Source organism: Myzus persicae, unplaced genomic scaffold (genome assembly GCF_001856785.1).
Source record: "Myzus persicae strain clone G006 unplaced genomic scaffold, MPER_G0061.0, whole genome shotgun sequence".
Taxonomy (NCBI): Eukaryota; Metazoa; Arthropoda; class Insecta; order Hemiptera; family Aphididae; genus Myzus; species Myzus persicae.
The window spans coordinates 117,596-132,935 of NW_019102643.1; the positions used below are offsets into that span (position 1 = coordinate 117,596).

Consider the following 15,340-nt stretch of genomic DNA (forward strand, 5'->3'; position numbering starts at 1 on the left):
CACATAGTATTATTTTAGGTACTATCTACTAAGGTATGAAGGTGTTCAATTGTAAATCGTTTATTGCTCATGGATATAATATCGTATGAAACACAGCAGTCCACAGACAATTTTAGATTTATTAGATAGACCCAACCTACCTACCACCTATCTAATATTGTTTTTTTTTTCAATAGCTTGTTTGACGAGTAAACGGCTTAAATTAACTATTTTGAGGCCGATGTAAATAATAATTAGCAGACTTTTAAAACATTTTACAATACAGATTTGTACGAATATAAGTTCGTAAAATGTTGAGAGGAAACTATAGATCACGGCCGACAATGCTGTCCAACAGATTTCGATGTTAATGAGATTTTTTAAGTGTTTCCATTGGTACTTACTTCAAATTATTTTAATTTCCAGCCATTATAAATAAAATCAGATTTATACCGTACCAATGTATTTATATATTTGAATACGTTTTTAAAATTCCTACAATTTTAAATTTTGTATCCATGTAAATAAGAAAACTTATAGTTAGAAATACTTGGATAGGTAGATAAAATACATTTGTTTGTGGAATAACAAATGCAGAGTTGATTGAAAACTAATTACCTATTTTATATTATATGTCTGAAAAAGGGAATAATAATGAATCATAACATCATAGTTATTACTTAGTACCTAATACCTACTATTCTAGTAAGTGGTACCAATTCGTTATTTGGGTTTTTCATAATAATTTCATTTATTCTGCAATACTAATGATTTAATCTGTTAAAATAAATAATAATATCTTAATCTTAACCATGTAAATAATAGGCCAGACTATAAAGTATAAGTATACACTAATCTTAGTGTATTCACAATAAAATATTGTATTAATAAATTGAAAGGCAATGTCCAGGCGTCAAGTATGAGAGTGGTTCTTCATTAGTAATTACTATTTAGTATTATAGAAACTGTGCTAATAAAAAGTATTATAAAAATAATAATTTTGTTTGTTTGGATATAACTACATACATGTCTTAAAATATAAATAATATTGTTATATTAAGCTTAACAATTATATTTCATATTGAGTACAATTAAAATAAATGTAAATATTTTATTTCAATTTGTCATCATATGTGTTAGACTATATTACTATCCTAATACCTAATGCTATCCAAAATCTAAAGAAATAATATGAGTTATAACAGAATCGTTTATTTTTTAAGTCTTCACTGATGGTCACTGTTCATAAATCATTACTATTATGGAGTCTTGGTATTACTTTCACTTAAGGGGAACAAATAACAATAGACATTTTCTAAATTTGATATTTACACCCTGGATCTGCTAAGTTAGGTTAGGATGAGGTCCAATGAGGATACTGATGTAACCCAATCACTAGCGCACATAGACATGACGTTAATAACTCCATAACAATATAAAATACACTACACAAATTTAACGGCAACTTACTTATAGAGTTGACAAAATTAAAGTTAGTTAACATTGTCTGGTTTAAATTCTAAGAAAAGGATTTGAATTCAGCAGAAAAATGTCTATAGATTGCACATTCTATTATTAATTTTTAGTATAACGACAACAATAATTTGACAACATATAAGTAAAATGCCATAACTTCAAGCTTTCAATTAGAATTAAAAATTAAATTAGATTAAATTTTGTTCAGTATACCGTTAGACACTTATCTACTGAGTTAAAATCATGCAATAACTAACAAACATGTTGTCACTTTCCAACTAAAATTGATGGTAGTAGCAAGGCCCCTAACAATGTTTATAATTTCATACTAAATTAAGAATACAATGTTGACAATCAAAGAATTTATCAATATACTGTTTCAATTTCAAGAGGCCCTAAAAACACATTTTTAGTCGGTCTTCAAGTAGGTAACAACAAATTAACAAAGCAGCTTAGTTTTGATAGTTTTAATATTAGAATGAAATTAGTAATTTATCATCAAATTTAAAGATAACATCATTTGTCCTAGTCTTAAGATCTATTACGTTATTTACATATAATTGAAGATGATTAAGTTATAGTATTAATATTAAGATAATATAAATTTAGCAGCTTGGGATTTTACCACCATAACAATTTTAGTGATATTTTTGACAACACTTTGCAGAAAGCATATGATATCAAATTAGTAATTACTTTACAAACAAATATATATTATATTCATATACTTGAAAATGGACTTACTTAAATTAACACCAATGAAGACTACAACTTTGTACTTTTTTAACCAAAACATTTGTTTATTTGAGTTAGTATTAAATTATTAATTTAAATAAGATTACTAGTCATTTTAATATTTATTGAATTACCATTAATTAAATTACCTAATTGAAATATTAAAATAAATAAATATGAACAAAAAATTATAACTAATAAATACATATGCAATATATATATTTAATAAAAGTAATTAAAAAAATACTTGTGTCAAATTAATTATTAAAATTAACTATGTACAATATTATTAAAATGATAAAATAAACTTTATTATCATATGAAATTTTAATTATGAAAAATATAATAAAACTACACTACAATAATATTATTATATAAATTATAAGATAATGTTTTTTCTCGTTAAAATTTAAGAAAGAAATTAATCCATAAATCAGTCGCATGCATCTGTAAAATTCAGAAACAAATACAAACAGCTCGTCAAATCAAATCTTCGATGCCAGGAGGAACATTAATGTACAGATTCAGGTTCCGTTGAATCTGTTTTATGTTTTTTAGTCTCAGCTCTTTCTGCATCATCCTCTTCGTCATCTGTACGAGAACGCTTTTGATTTTGTTTTAACTTAACAATGATACATGTCATATTATCACAACCAGTGCCATCACTTAATGTATTGGGTGCCAAACAATGATCGAACAGCTAAAATAATGAATTTAACATAATAATGAAAAAATTAAATACAAATATTAAATTAAAATATCTACATACATCCTCGCAAATTGATGATAATTTGACATCTGGTTTGTTGATACGTTCCAAAATAAAATCAACAACTTCCTGGCTGTTTAATGAATTCCAAATACCATCACAAGCTAATACTAGAAAATCGTTATTATCTGGTGTCATGTCCAAGACAGTCACATCAGGTAGAGCTGTTATCATTTGTTCAGTATTTGGAAGATCTTTATTTTTTTTATAATTATGATCACCTGAAAAAATGTATTTAGTTAGAATTTTTTTTTTTTTTAGTAACATCACAGAATAATAGAAATAATTACCCAGAGCTCTGGACAGATTTAAGCCTCCATTCACTCGGCCATCACTTGAAACCCTGCCACCAGCTTTACAAATCCTCTTTAACTCTGGTTCATCTTCAGGTTTATGATCTTTTGACATATCATGAGCTTTTCCGTTAATAGAAACAACACACCTTGAATCGCCAGCATTAGCAACATAAAGTTTATTGTTTACTAATAGAGCCATTACTGCTGTACATCCACTATCTTTTCCTGGCTAAGATAAAAAAGAATAGATATTTATTATTAATAATATATATACAAAGAAATATTTAGAATATTTCATAAGAGCTTATATAATATTATCCTTGTACGCTTTATTTACAGTTAGAAAATATTTGTTTAGGTTTAGAGTATAACTCTAACTCTAAGGTAGTTAGAAAATTGATTATGAACTGTAGAATCAAAAGGCATAGATAAGAAAGTTAATTTACATAGAAATAAACAATCTGTATATATTTTAAAACAATTCATATGAATCAGTATGAAAAAAAATAATAAATGGATCCATCAGATTAATAGTAAAATTAAGGAAAATGTGAATCAGAACAATTTGGAACCACTAGTATAGATAAATAACAACTAAAAACAAATAAAATGCTTCTTTCAAAAATATATACACTATCCAATATAAAAATGAAACATTATTCATTACCTTATCCTCTTCTTCATCTTCTTCATATACAAAACTATTACTCGGTGTTTCTTCTTCATCGCTGTCTGAATCTGATTCATCACTAAAAATAAAATAAAATATATTATACACATTTTTCAACTTGAATTGTGAAAATGCAAGTTTTGAAGCATTGTTACCAATTTAAAATGGTACCCTTTTGGGTGAAAAAGGCAACAGGAAACCATGACACTAACATATTGATATTTATCGAAAAATAAAGAGTTCTATTCAGTACTTTTTAATGAATTGTTAAAATACAATATTATTTAACAATAGATTAACAGGATCTTATTATAGGTTGATTTAAATGTATTATTTAAATTTAGAAGTTATAGACTAGTAAGATCTTATGTGAACTTAAGAAAATAAAGCAATAATATGTACAAATACAGGAACTGCATCACTTGTAACTAACTACATTTGCATAATAATATTTAATATTTGTGTTTATTCCATGTCTCTGCACATAATATCTAAACACTTGATAATAACTCTTACTCCAACTTAATTGAGGCTTCGAACATTTCATCATCATCATCATCAGTGTCATCTTCTGAATCTTCAGTAATTAAACACGCAGTTCCAGAACTTTTTTCTGAACCGTTTTGCCCATTACTACTGCTGGGCCCCCATTCAAATGCACAACTTCCAGGAACAGGTTTTTCAATTGCATCTTTTTCCTCGTCATCATTTGGTGTGCCATTGACTTTAGAACTTGATGAACTTTCAGCTGATGCATCTTTAGATTTACATTCATCAATTCCATTACCAACATTTTTTTTATCGTCATCTATAATACCAATTTTTACAATTTATGAATATATTTTAAACAATAAGATAAATTCAAATGAGTATATACCTGTTACGCTGCTACTAGAACCACAGGCATCATTTGATTCAACTAAATATCATAAAAGTAATACATTAACATATTTTTCTAAAAGACAGTTGTTATCTAACATACCACTAGATTCGGGCTTTGAAATTGAAGATTCTTTAGAAGAACTCGGTTCATCTTCACTTTCTCTGCTAATGCGTTTTTCTTTGTTCTGATCCATTTCTATTATTTTATTTTTATACTTCAATATTATGTCTTCAATTGGCATTTTAGCTTCTTCATAAAGTTCGTTGAGTTCTTCTTTTTCTTCCTCTTCATCAGCTAAAATTTTTTTTTATCATTATAATCTATATATCAATTAATTGGAACAAAATATACTCATTAAAGTAAAGTAGTTATGTAGACATTATTTAAATAGTTGCTTCATACATTGGAAAAGTAAATACAATAAGACAATGTCTACCCACTTAAAATACAAATAATTTAGTTTTATTGGGATTATGTTAAAGGCATGAGTATTTTAAAATGCTCATACCTTGCTTCATAATTAAAATATCCAAGCAAACCTAGTGTGACCCTAGATAATTTTCTTGACTTCGAATTTGATAGTAAATCAAATCACAATAAAATTAAACAGTAACAGTAAAATGGATTATTCTGAATGTAAAATATATTACATTATGTGTAAATATTATACAAACACATAGGGTCCTCTAAAAAATAAAGAAACAATATTATGTGTATGCCATGTTTAAAATATTCGTAGTACCTAGGTCAGTATAAACAAAATCTATTCATTTTTGTACCCCCAATAACTTAAAATGATGGAGATGAAAAATAAGTTGAAGAAGATATTATTAAATAAACAAATATAGAAAGAGCATTAAATTTTATAAACAAGTCAATTATTATTTAATTGAAACTTTTATGTTTGAGATTGTTTTATACTATAGTCAGAGTCGCACAAACTGGCGGCTGACCGCCACATTCCAAGCAGAATACTTGTTGAATTGGTTATCAAACAATATAACAGTTTGTGCCGTGCTGCAGCCGTTGCAGGAGTCAATAATAGAATGAGAACCAATGTCTACACCGTGGTTTGGGGTGCAGGTGCGGCCAGCCGCCGGTTTTGGTGATGCGGACTAAAGGTATAAGAGATGGGTTTAAATGATAACTAGCCTCTAGAGTAGGAGTCTACAATAGGCTGCCTACGGTCCTACAAAATTGTTTGACCTTTCAAAATGTTCACTTCAAATGGAAATTATTGATTTGCAAGAAGATATTTCATTGCAAATACACAAAACTGCATTGACTGAAGATTTTTAAGCAACACATGTTGGATAAGTACATAAACTGTAAAACATTGACCATACAATTAGGTACCATGTTTGGCTTCAAATACAATTGAAACTTCATTCTCCAAAATCACATTTTTAAAGAATGCAATATATTGTTCAAGATTAACTGATTTACACCCTGAAAACACTCTTTCCAATAGTTGGTTTCCAAGAATACCAAATTTAAAAAAAAAAACTGGCTCAGGATAAGAAATGTAATTTCTCTCATTGAAGCATAAATTGTACTAATATTTGTAAATGAAACTATATAAATCTTAAACAGCTTAAACTATATTTTTACTTTTTAATACAGAAATAAATACATTATACAACTAATATTTAACTTTCTTCTGACCCTCAACATTTTTTTCTTTCAAACTATCTGGATCTAATAGAAACTGATCAGCAATCCCTGCTCTAGAACCTGATTTTCATTTAATCAAAATTAATTTACATAATAATATAGCCATACCCAATAAAACTGAAAATAAAAGTTAACAGTCATGTCTCATGTTAAATTGTTTCATGTCTTTATTTTATATTTAACCTCTGCATTTAATATCATGGAAAATAAATTTGTCACTACATGATCAAGTGTATGGTGTGATGTATATTATATACACAAAAGTAATAAGAGTGAATTTTAAATTCAATGATATCTCATTAGTGTTGCTACAATGATTCTAAATTGTTTTAAATAATTTGTTTTTGAATAAGATTTACAGATCAAATTTCAAAAGAAAATGCAGTCCTCTTTTCAATTAAGAATTATGTATAACTATGTACTTAGTAACTACCTACTGCTTATTATTAACCTACCACATTCTTCATTAAGTTCTTCTCGGAGAGTAGTTAATTTTTCAACAATGGGTGTCTCAATTAGACTGTCGTCAAAGTCCATGAAAGCCTTTATCAAGGCTTTTTCGTAGTCTTGATCATCATACAAGGTGTTTTTAACTAAGGAAGGCAACTTTTCAGCTGCATACTGAGCAACCTCAGCACCTCCATGACCATCATAAACAGCAAAGAGTGCAACACTCTTGTCAAAATCCAACAAACAGTTGTGAGCATCCTATAAAAATAAAAATGTACACATATACAAAAACATCGAACAAACACCAAGATTCAATTAAACGCAAGATGGTTTCTTCCAGAAAGAGTTGATGCCAAACACATCTCGTGGGTAGATAATCCTATAGCAGAAGTGCAAAGGGGCATCCACGCTCCCGTCCCCCCACCACCACAGAGCACATTGATCATTTTAATCACGCTAAATGTATAAAGGTAATATTCCGAATTCACCCCCTCCAACAGGGTTGGATCTGCATTAAGTTCGGAGATGTTACAGTCTCGAAATTCTCGAGAAGACCGTTCAAATCCTATATCATTACCTCTTGAGACTCACGCCAGCCCTGCATGGAACTAGAACCGCAAGACAGCCACCCGTTGTCTGTGTCATGAGATTCCTTGTCGGTGATCGGTTTGCTCAGATACGTGCCCATGTTTATATCAACCGTGTGCTTGATGTCGATTATACTTCGTTTGTTGTTTCCGGACCGGATGTCGTCTTGTTGTTTGTCGGCGTCGGTCGAGACGGTGTAATTCGCGGTTAACCGGTTAACGGTGGATTCGGCGATTCAGGCGGAGGACGTGCTGCTCAGTCCCGCGGTAAGTCTGTAGTGAACGCCATACCAATTTAACGATGCGAAAAACCCGACGGACGCGGATCGGCGTTCGCTATTGGTGGCAGGCGGCGGCGAAAAATGTTTTACGATAAATCGCGCGCGATCGGCGCGGTGTTACCAACCGTCGCCGCCCGGTACGAATTAAAATACAAAGAGATTCGCGTTCGCGGACCGCCCGGCGCCCGTCGCCCAACCGTCGCCATGGCAAGTTCGACTCATCCGAAATCTGAATATCAGTCGACGCAATCACCGGGGAATGCCGTTGACCGGACGGCGGACTGGGTGACGCGTCGTTGTCTAACCTTACCGTTCCGGCGGCCATCTCTTTGTTAATTTCCGAAAGAAATCCTTCCCGCCAGTTTTCTATCGTTCTCGCTTGATCGAAAATCTGGTGTTTACAATGAAAGCGATTGTTCCCTCAGACTTCGCATGTGCATTATACATAATATTGTATTATTGTATATATTATATTACTTCTATAAGATTTCACGATTTATAATCGGTTCATAATAATTCGTAAAAATCGGTTATTTTAAAATGTATGAAATTAGTTTGAACTTTGAAGTTGAGTGACTCATACTTCTTCGGTTAATCGCTGTCCAACTTTCTATGACTTGGATGATGTATGAGTCATTATTAATAAACATATTTTCAAAATTCCTGATCATTTATCATTGTTTTTGCTTACTGAATAAACATAATATTTAAGATATTATTTAATATTGGGCACGTAGTGAATTGTTTGTTTATGAATACTTTAATCATGTCTTCCTTTCATGGGCCTAAAATGCTACAAACCAAGTCTATACATACTTTATACTATGGAAATTGAACTTTTTTTTTAACTAATTCGTAAATGGTCATCTCAGCAACAATATCTACATACTAAACACTAGTCACCAACTGCAATTTATGTCAGCCACCCAAATCCATCCAAAACTATTTTTCAGAGCACTATGTTCCTACCACCCCAGCTTATTTAAATTGAATTTTAAATGTACATATATAAGTTACACTTATTAACTGGTTGGCTTATCTTTATAAGACTATATTTTATCGGAGAATATTATTGTGATAGGATTAGCAATTTAAAGAATGAATAGAAAAAAACCATTGTGTAAACTAAAATAGTTTATAATATTAAGTTAGAACAAAGCTTTAGCTAATTGTAGTTCTTATCTACAAAATGTAAATATTATAGTGCTAGTGTAATAAAAAAAATATATATAAAACAAAATCTAACTATTAATTAATAATAATAATAATAAAAGATCTATAATAAACATTTGTAAAAACAAATAGATTTTTCTACTTCAATTTAAATAAAATTCAGTTATCATATACATTATAAACTGACTCCAAATTCTTTGTATAACATTTCAGAATTGAATATCCATAAATAATAGTTAAAAATAAACAAAGAATAAAAAAATATAGGAATCAATGGAATGATAGTTTAATTTAAGTAGTGAGTATAATTTGATATATCTTGCCCATTAAAGTTGTATAAAAATAACTAGATGATATTAATTAATGGATGACCTTTCCATGCACAGTAAAATAACAAATTAAAATAAAACTATGTTAAGTAAATAATAAACTTTAAACATGACTTCAACAGATGAGTAGGTTTCTTGTTTGTTTTTAAATTGAATGATCCATTATGTTCTTGATCAATGATGGTGCAATCCTAAAATTAAAATTAAATACTTAATAAGCTATTATTTTTAAGCATTTTTTTTTTATATATAATATAAACAAGTCTATGCTAATGAATTATTAAATTATGAAGACAGTTAATTTTTTTAGATTTTGAATCCAGCCTGATTAAATAGTTTGAGAGTGGATAAAATAATAAATTGAGAATTACAGACAATAATGGACGAGGGTTTTACAGGTAGCCAGAAAGTTATAGCAAGTATAATGGGGTGGAGAGGGCTAAGTATTACAATTCTTGACTTCAAAGGAATTATCACACAAATTAATTAATATTAGATTAGTGACTAACAAACACAGAATATTTAATAATATTAAAAAACAAGCTATATAACAGAGCATGTTTAACTTGTTGACTGTGTACAGTTTTTAGTGGTTCTCACTCGTGTCAACATCAAATAACTTAAAATAATAATAATCTAATAATAATAACTTCTAATAAAAAGAAACAGTTATGGTCATATTTTCAAACAGCATATAGGTGAATATTTTTAAACATCTGTTAAACCGCAGTAAGTGCTAACCAGTGATCAAATAACATTCAACAACAAATATAAACAATTTATTTCAAATGTTTATCTTACATGTCAAACGTTAGCTGCACAACCCTAAGGGCACAAATTGGCGCCAGCACGCAATCCACAAGTTAAACATGGTAAGGTTATTTTTTTTAAACGACTAATAACAATAATTAAACATACTTTTTGATCATGTGTTCATAAATTGAAACTGGAATGATTGTTATACTAATTGAGTCTGAAGCATTAGCAATAATGTCCGCTATTTGTTTGTCTTTCATGCCAATAATATTTTGTCCATTGACTTCCAATAACTGGTGATCTGTGAGCACTCCATTACGAGCTGCTGATGAATCTTTGACAATATTGTTAATCTTACCATTTTTAAACTGAAATCCAATTTGACCAACACGGTCTTTGTACAGATTTATTGTACGTTCCAAAGGCCTAAGTATAAAAAATGTTGATAAATATATTTAAGAAGATGTCAGGACACTATTTGTTTTCTCTCCCTGACCCATACACAACAAACCAAGTCTGTGTTATTACTTTCAATGTTAGAGTGAATTCACCTATAAACAAATATTAGTTTAAGAACATTACCTGTGCCCCACAGTTATGAACGTGTACATTTTAACAATTTAAAAATGCTTATTAATTGTATAAAAATTAAAATATAAAAAAGCAGGGACACAGGTTATGTTCTTAACTAGAGGTTTGATAAAAGGCGAATTCTTTCCAATATTATAAATAACAACACAGGGTTGGTTCTGCTAAACATAAATTTGCTGTTGCGCCGTGGATCAGAATGAAAACAAATGGTGTGCTGATATCTAAGAGAAATTCTATAGTTTTCCATTTTACCTGTCTCTTACAATAACACTTATGTTATTTACTGAACATTCTCTAAAAATTTTGTTCACTTTATCAACACTCATTCCCGCAACAAAAACTTCATTTATTTGTAGTATTTGATCACCAAATCTTAACCCAGCCTTAGCAGCAGGACTGTCTTGAATTACAACGCTAACAAATATGCCATTGTTGAATGAAGACATTTTTAATCCTATTTGTCCTTTTCCATCTTTACATAACACCAACTAAGAGTACAAAATAAATTTTAGAATTTGAGAACACTATAACACAAATAACAGTATTAGATACAAAATACAAATCACTTATTAACCTTACGAACGCCATTTGTCACATGTGTTGGAATATCCTGGAATGGAATCGCTACAGTGTTATTTTTTGTTTGAATTTTCTGGGAAGGATTATCTAGGCTGTTATTCTGTGCTAGAATACTGAGCTCTAATCCCAAATAATCATTGAGTATTGGGTACATGGCACCTAGTGATTCTTGATCCATACCTGATGGATGCGGTGGACAAATAGCCATAAACGGAGGTGGATTGTCATTTTGTTGGACAATTTGATTTTGTGTCTGCAACGAGTTTAAACCAAACAAAATTAGGTAGGTATATGACAAAAAAAATAATCAATTCTAAAAATGACATCATTCACGGCAGGCACTATTAAAAGTAAAGGGTTAATTGTTGAAATAAAATTCCACTATGTATGAACAGTTCACAATATTTTATTCACCAGTGAATACACAACACATACAAATACGACATACCTTAATGAATTCGTCCAATTTTAAATCTTCCAAAGAAGGGTATAGTGACATGACGTTGGTTTGGCTTTATAGAAGTAAAGTACAAAAGAGTATCGAAGACTGGAAATAGTCAAATGCTTGTAAGTCAAGGTGCGAAAAAATCGTACAACGAACACCAAGTTCCTCCAAATGTTAGTAAACTTTACAACTGTGAACTGTTCTCTGTAGTCTGTACTCTGTATGTTGTAAGTTGTAACTCTACTTCAGTAATCAGTAATAACCTGTACACAGTATACTGCAGTAATACCACAGAATGATAATAAAAATAATAATAATACTCTTTAGACAATAAGAGGATGTTCTATAATGGTATGTCGGTAATCGGTATGACCGTATGAGTCATCTATTATTGTTATGCCTTATCTTCTACATTCAGCTGATAACCGCTTGTAAGGACAGGTGGTGGGGCGACAGGGAAAACACTAACACGAGTGATGAACCAAATTGGAGTCAATGTCTCAATGATATATTTATTTTCATTTATTACTGTGTATTTTAAAATGTTTCTAAATAATATTATTAAATGTTATTAAAAGTTTTGTAATCCACTAATACATATAATATATATTTTATAATATTAATAATCTTAGGATGGTATGTTCATTATTCATTAAGTTACAATAGTGTATAAAATATCAGATTAAATAATAGGTAGGTAATGTTTTATAAGCATTTAACACGAAGTTTGTGTCGATGATATTAAAGTATTATACCTACAAATTGATTTACCGATTGACGTGTTGTTATTATAATGAACTAACTTAAAGGGATATATTGCAATGGCCAAAGAGTAATAAACAATAATTATTAATTATGTATTATGATTAAATGGTAAATGCCTTAATGCCTTATAAATTGGCACAGTAGCTGTGCAGAATGGTAATGCACTAAAACACTGGTTTATTGTAGTAATAGCGGGCAAATACTCATAGAATTTATTTTCCTGGAGGGGTCGAGTGGTTAAAAGTACAAATTATATTTTAAGGGAAAAAGTTAAAACTATACCGTTCCCCAATGGCAATTTTAAAATATTGTAATTTCTATCAGAATTATTTTTGTGATTGTAACTAAAATTGTAATATATTTATACTGTCCTGAACTCTAATTAAACTTAACTTAAATTTCACACGACTGCTTAACTGCTTTATAATAAATTATCAACTGGTGTTTAAAAAGTGAAATTGTTATTTAAATTTAGAAACTACAGTTTTTTAAATAAATAAAACTCAAAAATAAAATACTTAATTTTTAAATTATTCTGTTTTATTAATATTTTTTTATCGTTTAAAGGATACACACGTCATTAGCATGTTTTATTGTCTCCCTCTTACAAGCTATAAAGAAATATCTAACACCAATTATACGAACTGCTGAAACTCACGTTTTGTTTCGTTCGATTTAATATAAGAATCAATCGACCTTATCAAATTCAAAGGTAACAACATTATCTCTGTTCTCTCGACGGATTTTTCAATATTTTTAACCCAAATCCAAGTTGGGCATGAGTTTGTCGTATACAAACATTAATATACTTAAAAATGCTTATAAAGTCATGACTTATTTAATATTTTTAAATATTTAAAAAAGACCTCTGAGTGAACACTTAAGGTTTTATTTTTTATAAATTATGTAAGTAGTCTACTGGACTTTAAGGTAAGTGGTGGTTTTGGGCGGGTTGATGAGTGCCCCCTCCCATCTCTGACCGTGTGCATATTTTGTAAGTACATTGTAAAACTATCTAATTGTCTAATAGTCATCAATACTCGTCATCATATTCATATTCATTAAAACATCAAATATTTATTAATGTGTCAATTGACGAAAAAAAATAGCGAGGTGAACCTTTATGTATAGTAAATATGTGTCATTATATCAATTTATCATATTTATCCATAACAATAATATGCACAATATCACTCCTCTCTCCTCCACTCATGGTTCGTATCAATAGGTTCATAACAAAGTTATTATTAATATAATAGGTATTCCATTCTATGACAAATAAAGATACTTTTACGTTTTACTATTCATTTAAGTATAAATGAGTCGTACTTGCTAGTTGCATGCTTATAAGTTATAAATATTTTTAGATTTTTGGACGGTTAATCGTTGAAAATTATAACGTAACAGGCCACAGTTATAAATCGCACGACATGACAAGATAACTACAAAAATAATATTATTACAAATAATCAGGTATTGATTATTTTTTTCATATCGACTCAATAACGTTCGATTATAGAAAACGGTAGATCGTGCAAGAGAAGGGCCCTCTCCCTCAACTGGTTTGGGAACAATAAAAATATCAGTTTTCCTACGGAGGGTGTGGTACTGTAATGAATGGATTATTTATACACCCAACACTTCTTTTTTTTAAACCATTTCGATCAAACAGCACCAATGTCCAATTCCCAAATCATAATTAGGTACTTGTTATCTTTGGATCACTGCTCTATATACTAGTAAGTAGTAACGAAGGTTACAGAAAAATAAATCGTAGACACTCGCATACGGCACTCACAGGTCATAAGTCATAACTCGTGATTATAATAATAAATATTAAATAATAATAATATTTCAATGGGCTAGGAACAGTAAGAAGATTTATATTGTAACATTCTTTCTCGATAAAGGTAACGATCAGTCTAGGAATATATGTTTCGCACGCTTATGTCAAATGTTTGATATCGACGATAACAGATGGCGCTGCCGTTACGTTCGCGGCTGATTAGACAAATATTATAAATTTAAAATGATCAAATATGATACTACTATATATAGTGAAGCATTAACCGTTTATTTTTTTGAAACTCTTTCAGTACCCATTAATTATTACTGTAGCATTTTAATTACGATCAATTAACGATAATGAATTTTAAATTACACACACAATTAAAAATGTAATTGAATTGTATTAAATACATTTTTGTTAATGTATGTATTATAAATATAATGTATGAATATTGTTATTTATTGCAATTGCAAATTATTGATATTAAATATGGTTTTGAATATTTTTATAATATAAATCATTTAAATATTATCCTTTCCCTGCATATTATTACATAATATCATACTCAGACACTCAGTGTAAATATTCATCTGAAAATTATTGGGATTAGTTTTTTTTTTAAGTTTTAGGTGAGTACCTATATAATACACTAATTGTACTTTGCATAGGTACTTGCATAGTTGCATCGTATAGTGTTTGGAAAGATAGTCGCTCATGAACCCAAATTCATTTTTAATGAACTTCACTTTTTTTCAAATAGAACGTGAACACGAATCACAACGTTTACTTATATTTTTTAATGGATATGAACGATTTTTTAGACTTTCAAATTTATTTACCATTTAAAAATAATATTGATTAATAATATCAATGTAAAATTATAGAAAAACATGTTTCTATCATAATATAATATCGAATTATAAAAATTAAATACTTGAAATTTCAGTGGGTACGGCTCGACATAAAACAACAATAATATTATAATTTCCACGATTTTAAATAAGTATTTCAATTATTTATAAAAATAAAATAAAAACATTTTAATTAACGCATTCATTTTTTTAAAGAACGTGTTCATTTGAAAATAACAAGAATGAATTCAATTTTTAGTGA

At 29.3% G+C, this 15,340-nt stretch overlaps 2 protein-coding genes across 2 annotated transcripts; both read right to left on the minus strand.

Annotated features, from left to right (window-relative positions):
- Nucleotides 1-2,596: 2,596 nt before the first annotated feature.
- LOC111032849 (probable protein phosphatase 2C 6) lies at nucleotides 2,597-7,871 on the minus strand. The gene is made up of 9 exons (XM_022313314.1): nucleotides 7,510-7,871; nucleotides 6,938-7,190; nucleotides 4,908-5,102; nucleotides 4,803-4,844; nucleotides 4,442-4,733; nucleotides 3,923-4,004; nucleotides 3,250-3,484; nucleotides 2,960-3,180; nucleotides 2,597-2,890 (listed from the first exon to the last, which is right to left on the minus strand). The coding sequence occupies exons 1-9, from the start codon at nucleotides 7,618-7,620 to the stop codon at nucleotides 2,702-2,704; spliced, it is 1,620 nt and encodes a 539-aa protein (XP_022169006.1). The 5' UTR covers nucleotides 7,621-7,871; the 3' UTR covers nucleotides 2,597-2,701.
- A 1,364-nt stretch (nucleotides 7,872-9,235) lies between these two features.
- Nucleotides 9,236-12,041, minus strand: LOC111032850 (syntenin-1-like). Its single transcript, XM_022313315.1, has 5 exons — nucleotides 11,677-12,041; nucleotides 11,224-11,481; nucleotides 10,902-11,137; nucleotides 10,221-10,484; nucleotides 9,236-9,493 (listed from the first exon to the last, which is right to left on the minus strand). The coding sequence occupies exons 1-5, from the start codon at nucleotides 11,725-11,727 to the stop codon at nucleotides 9,448-9,450; spliced, it is 855 nt and encodes a 284-aa protein (XP_022169007.1). The 5' UTR covers nucleotides 11,728-12,041; the 3' UTR covers nucleotides 9,236-9,447.
- Nucleotides 12,042-15,340: the final 3,299 nt, after the last annotated feature.

Coding starts and splice junctions, on each gene's coding strand:
- LOC111032849 (XM_022313314.1), bottom strand. CDS start 7,620: ATGGGCACGTATCTGAGCAAACCGATCACCGACAAGGAATCTCATGAC. Junction 7,191..7,509: donor GCTGGCGTGAGTCTCAAGAG/GTAATGATATAG, acceptor TTATTTTTATAG/GATGCTCACAACTGTTTGTT. Junction 3,485..3,922: donor AAGATGAAGAAGAGGATAAG/GTAATGAATAAT, acceptor TTTTTATCTTAG/CCAGGAAAAGATAGTGGATG.
- LOC111032850 (XM_022313315.1), bottom strand. CDS start 11,727: ATGTCACTATACCCTTCTTTGGAAGATTTAAAATTGGACGAATTCATT. Junction 11,482..11,676: donor AATTGGACGAATTCATTAAG/GTATGTCGTATT, acceptor AACTCGTTGCAG/ACACAAAATCAAATTGTCCA. Junction 11,138..11,223: donor TGACAAATGGCGTTCGTAAG/GTTAATAAGTGA, acceptor TTGTACTCTTAG/TTGGTGTTATGTAAAGATGG.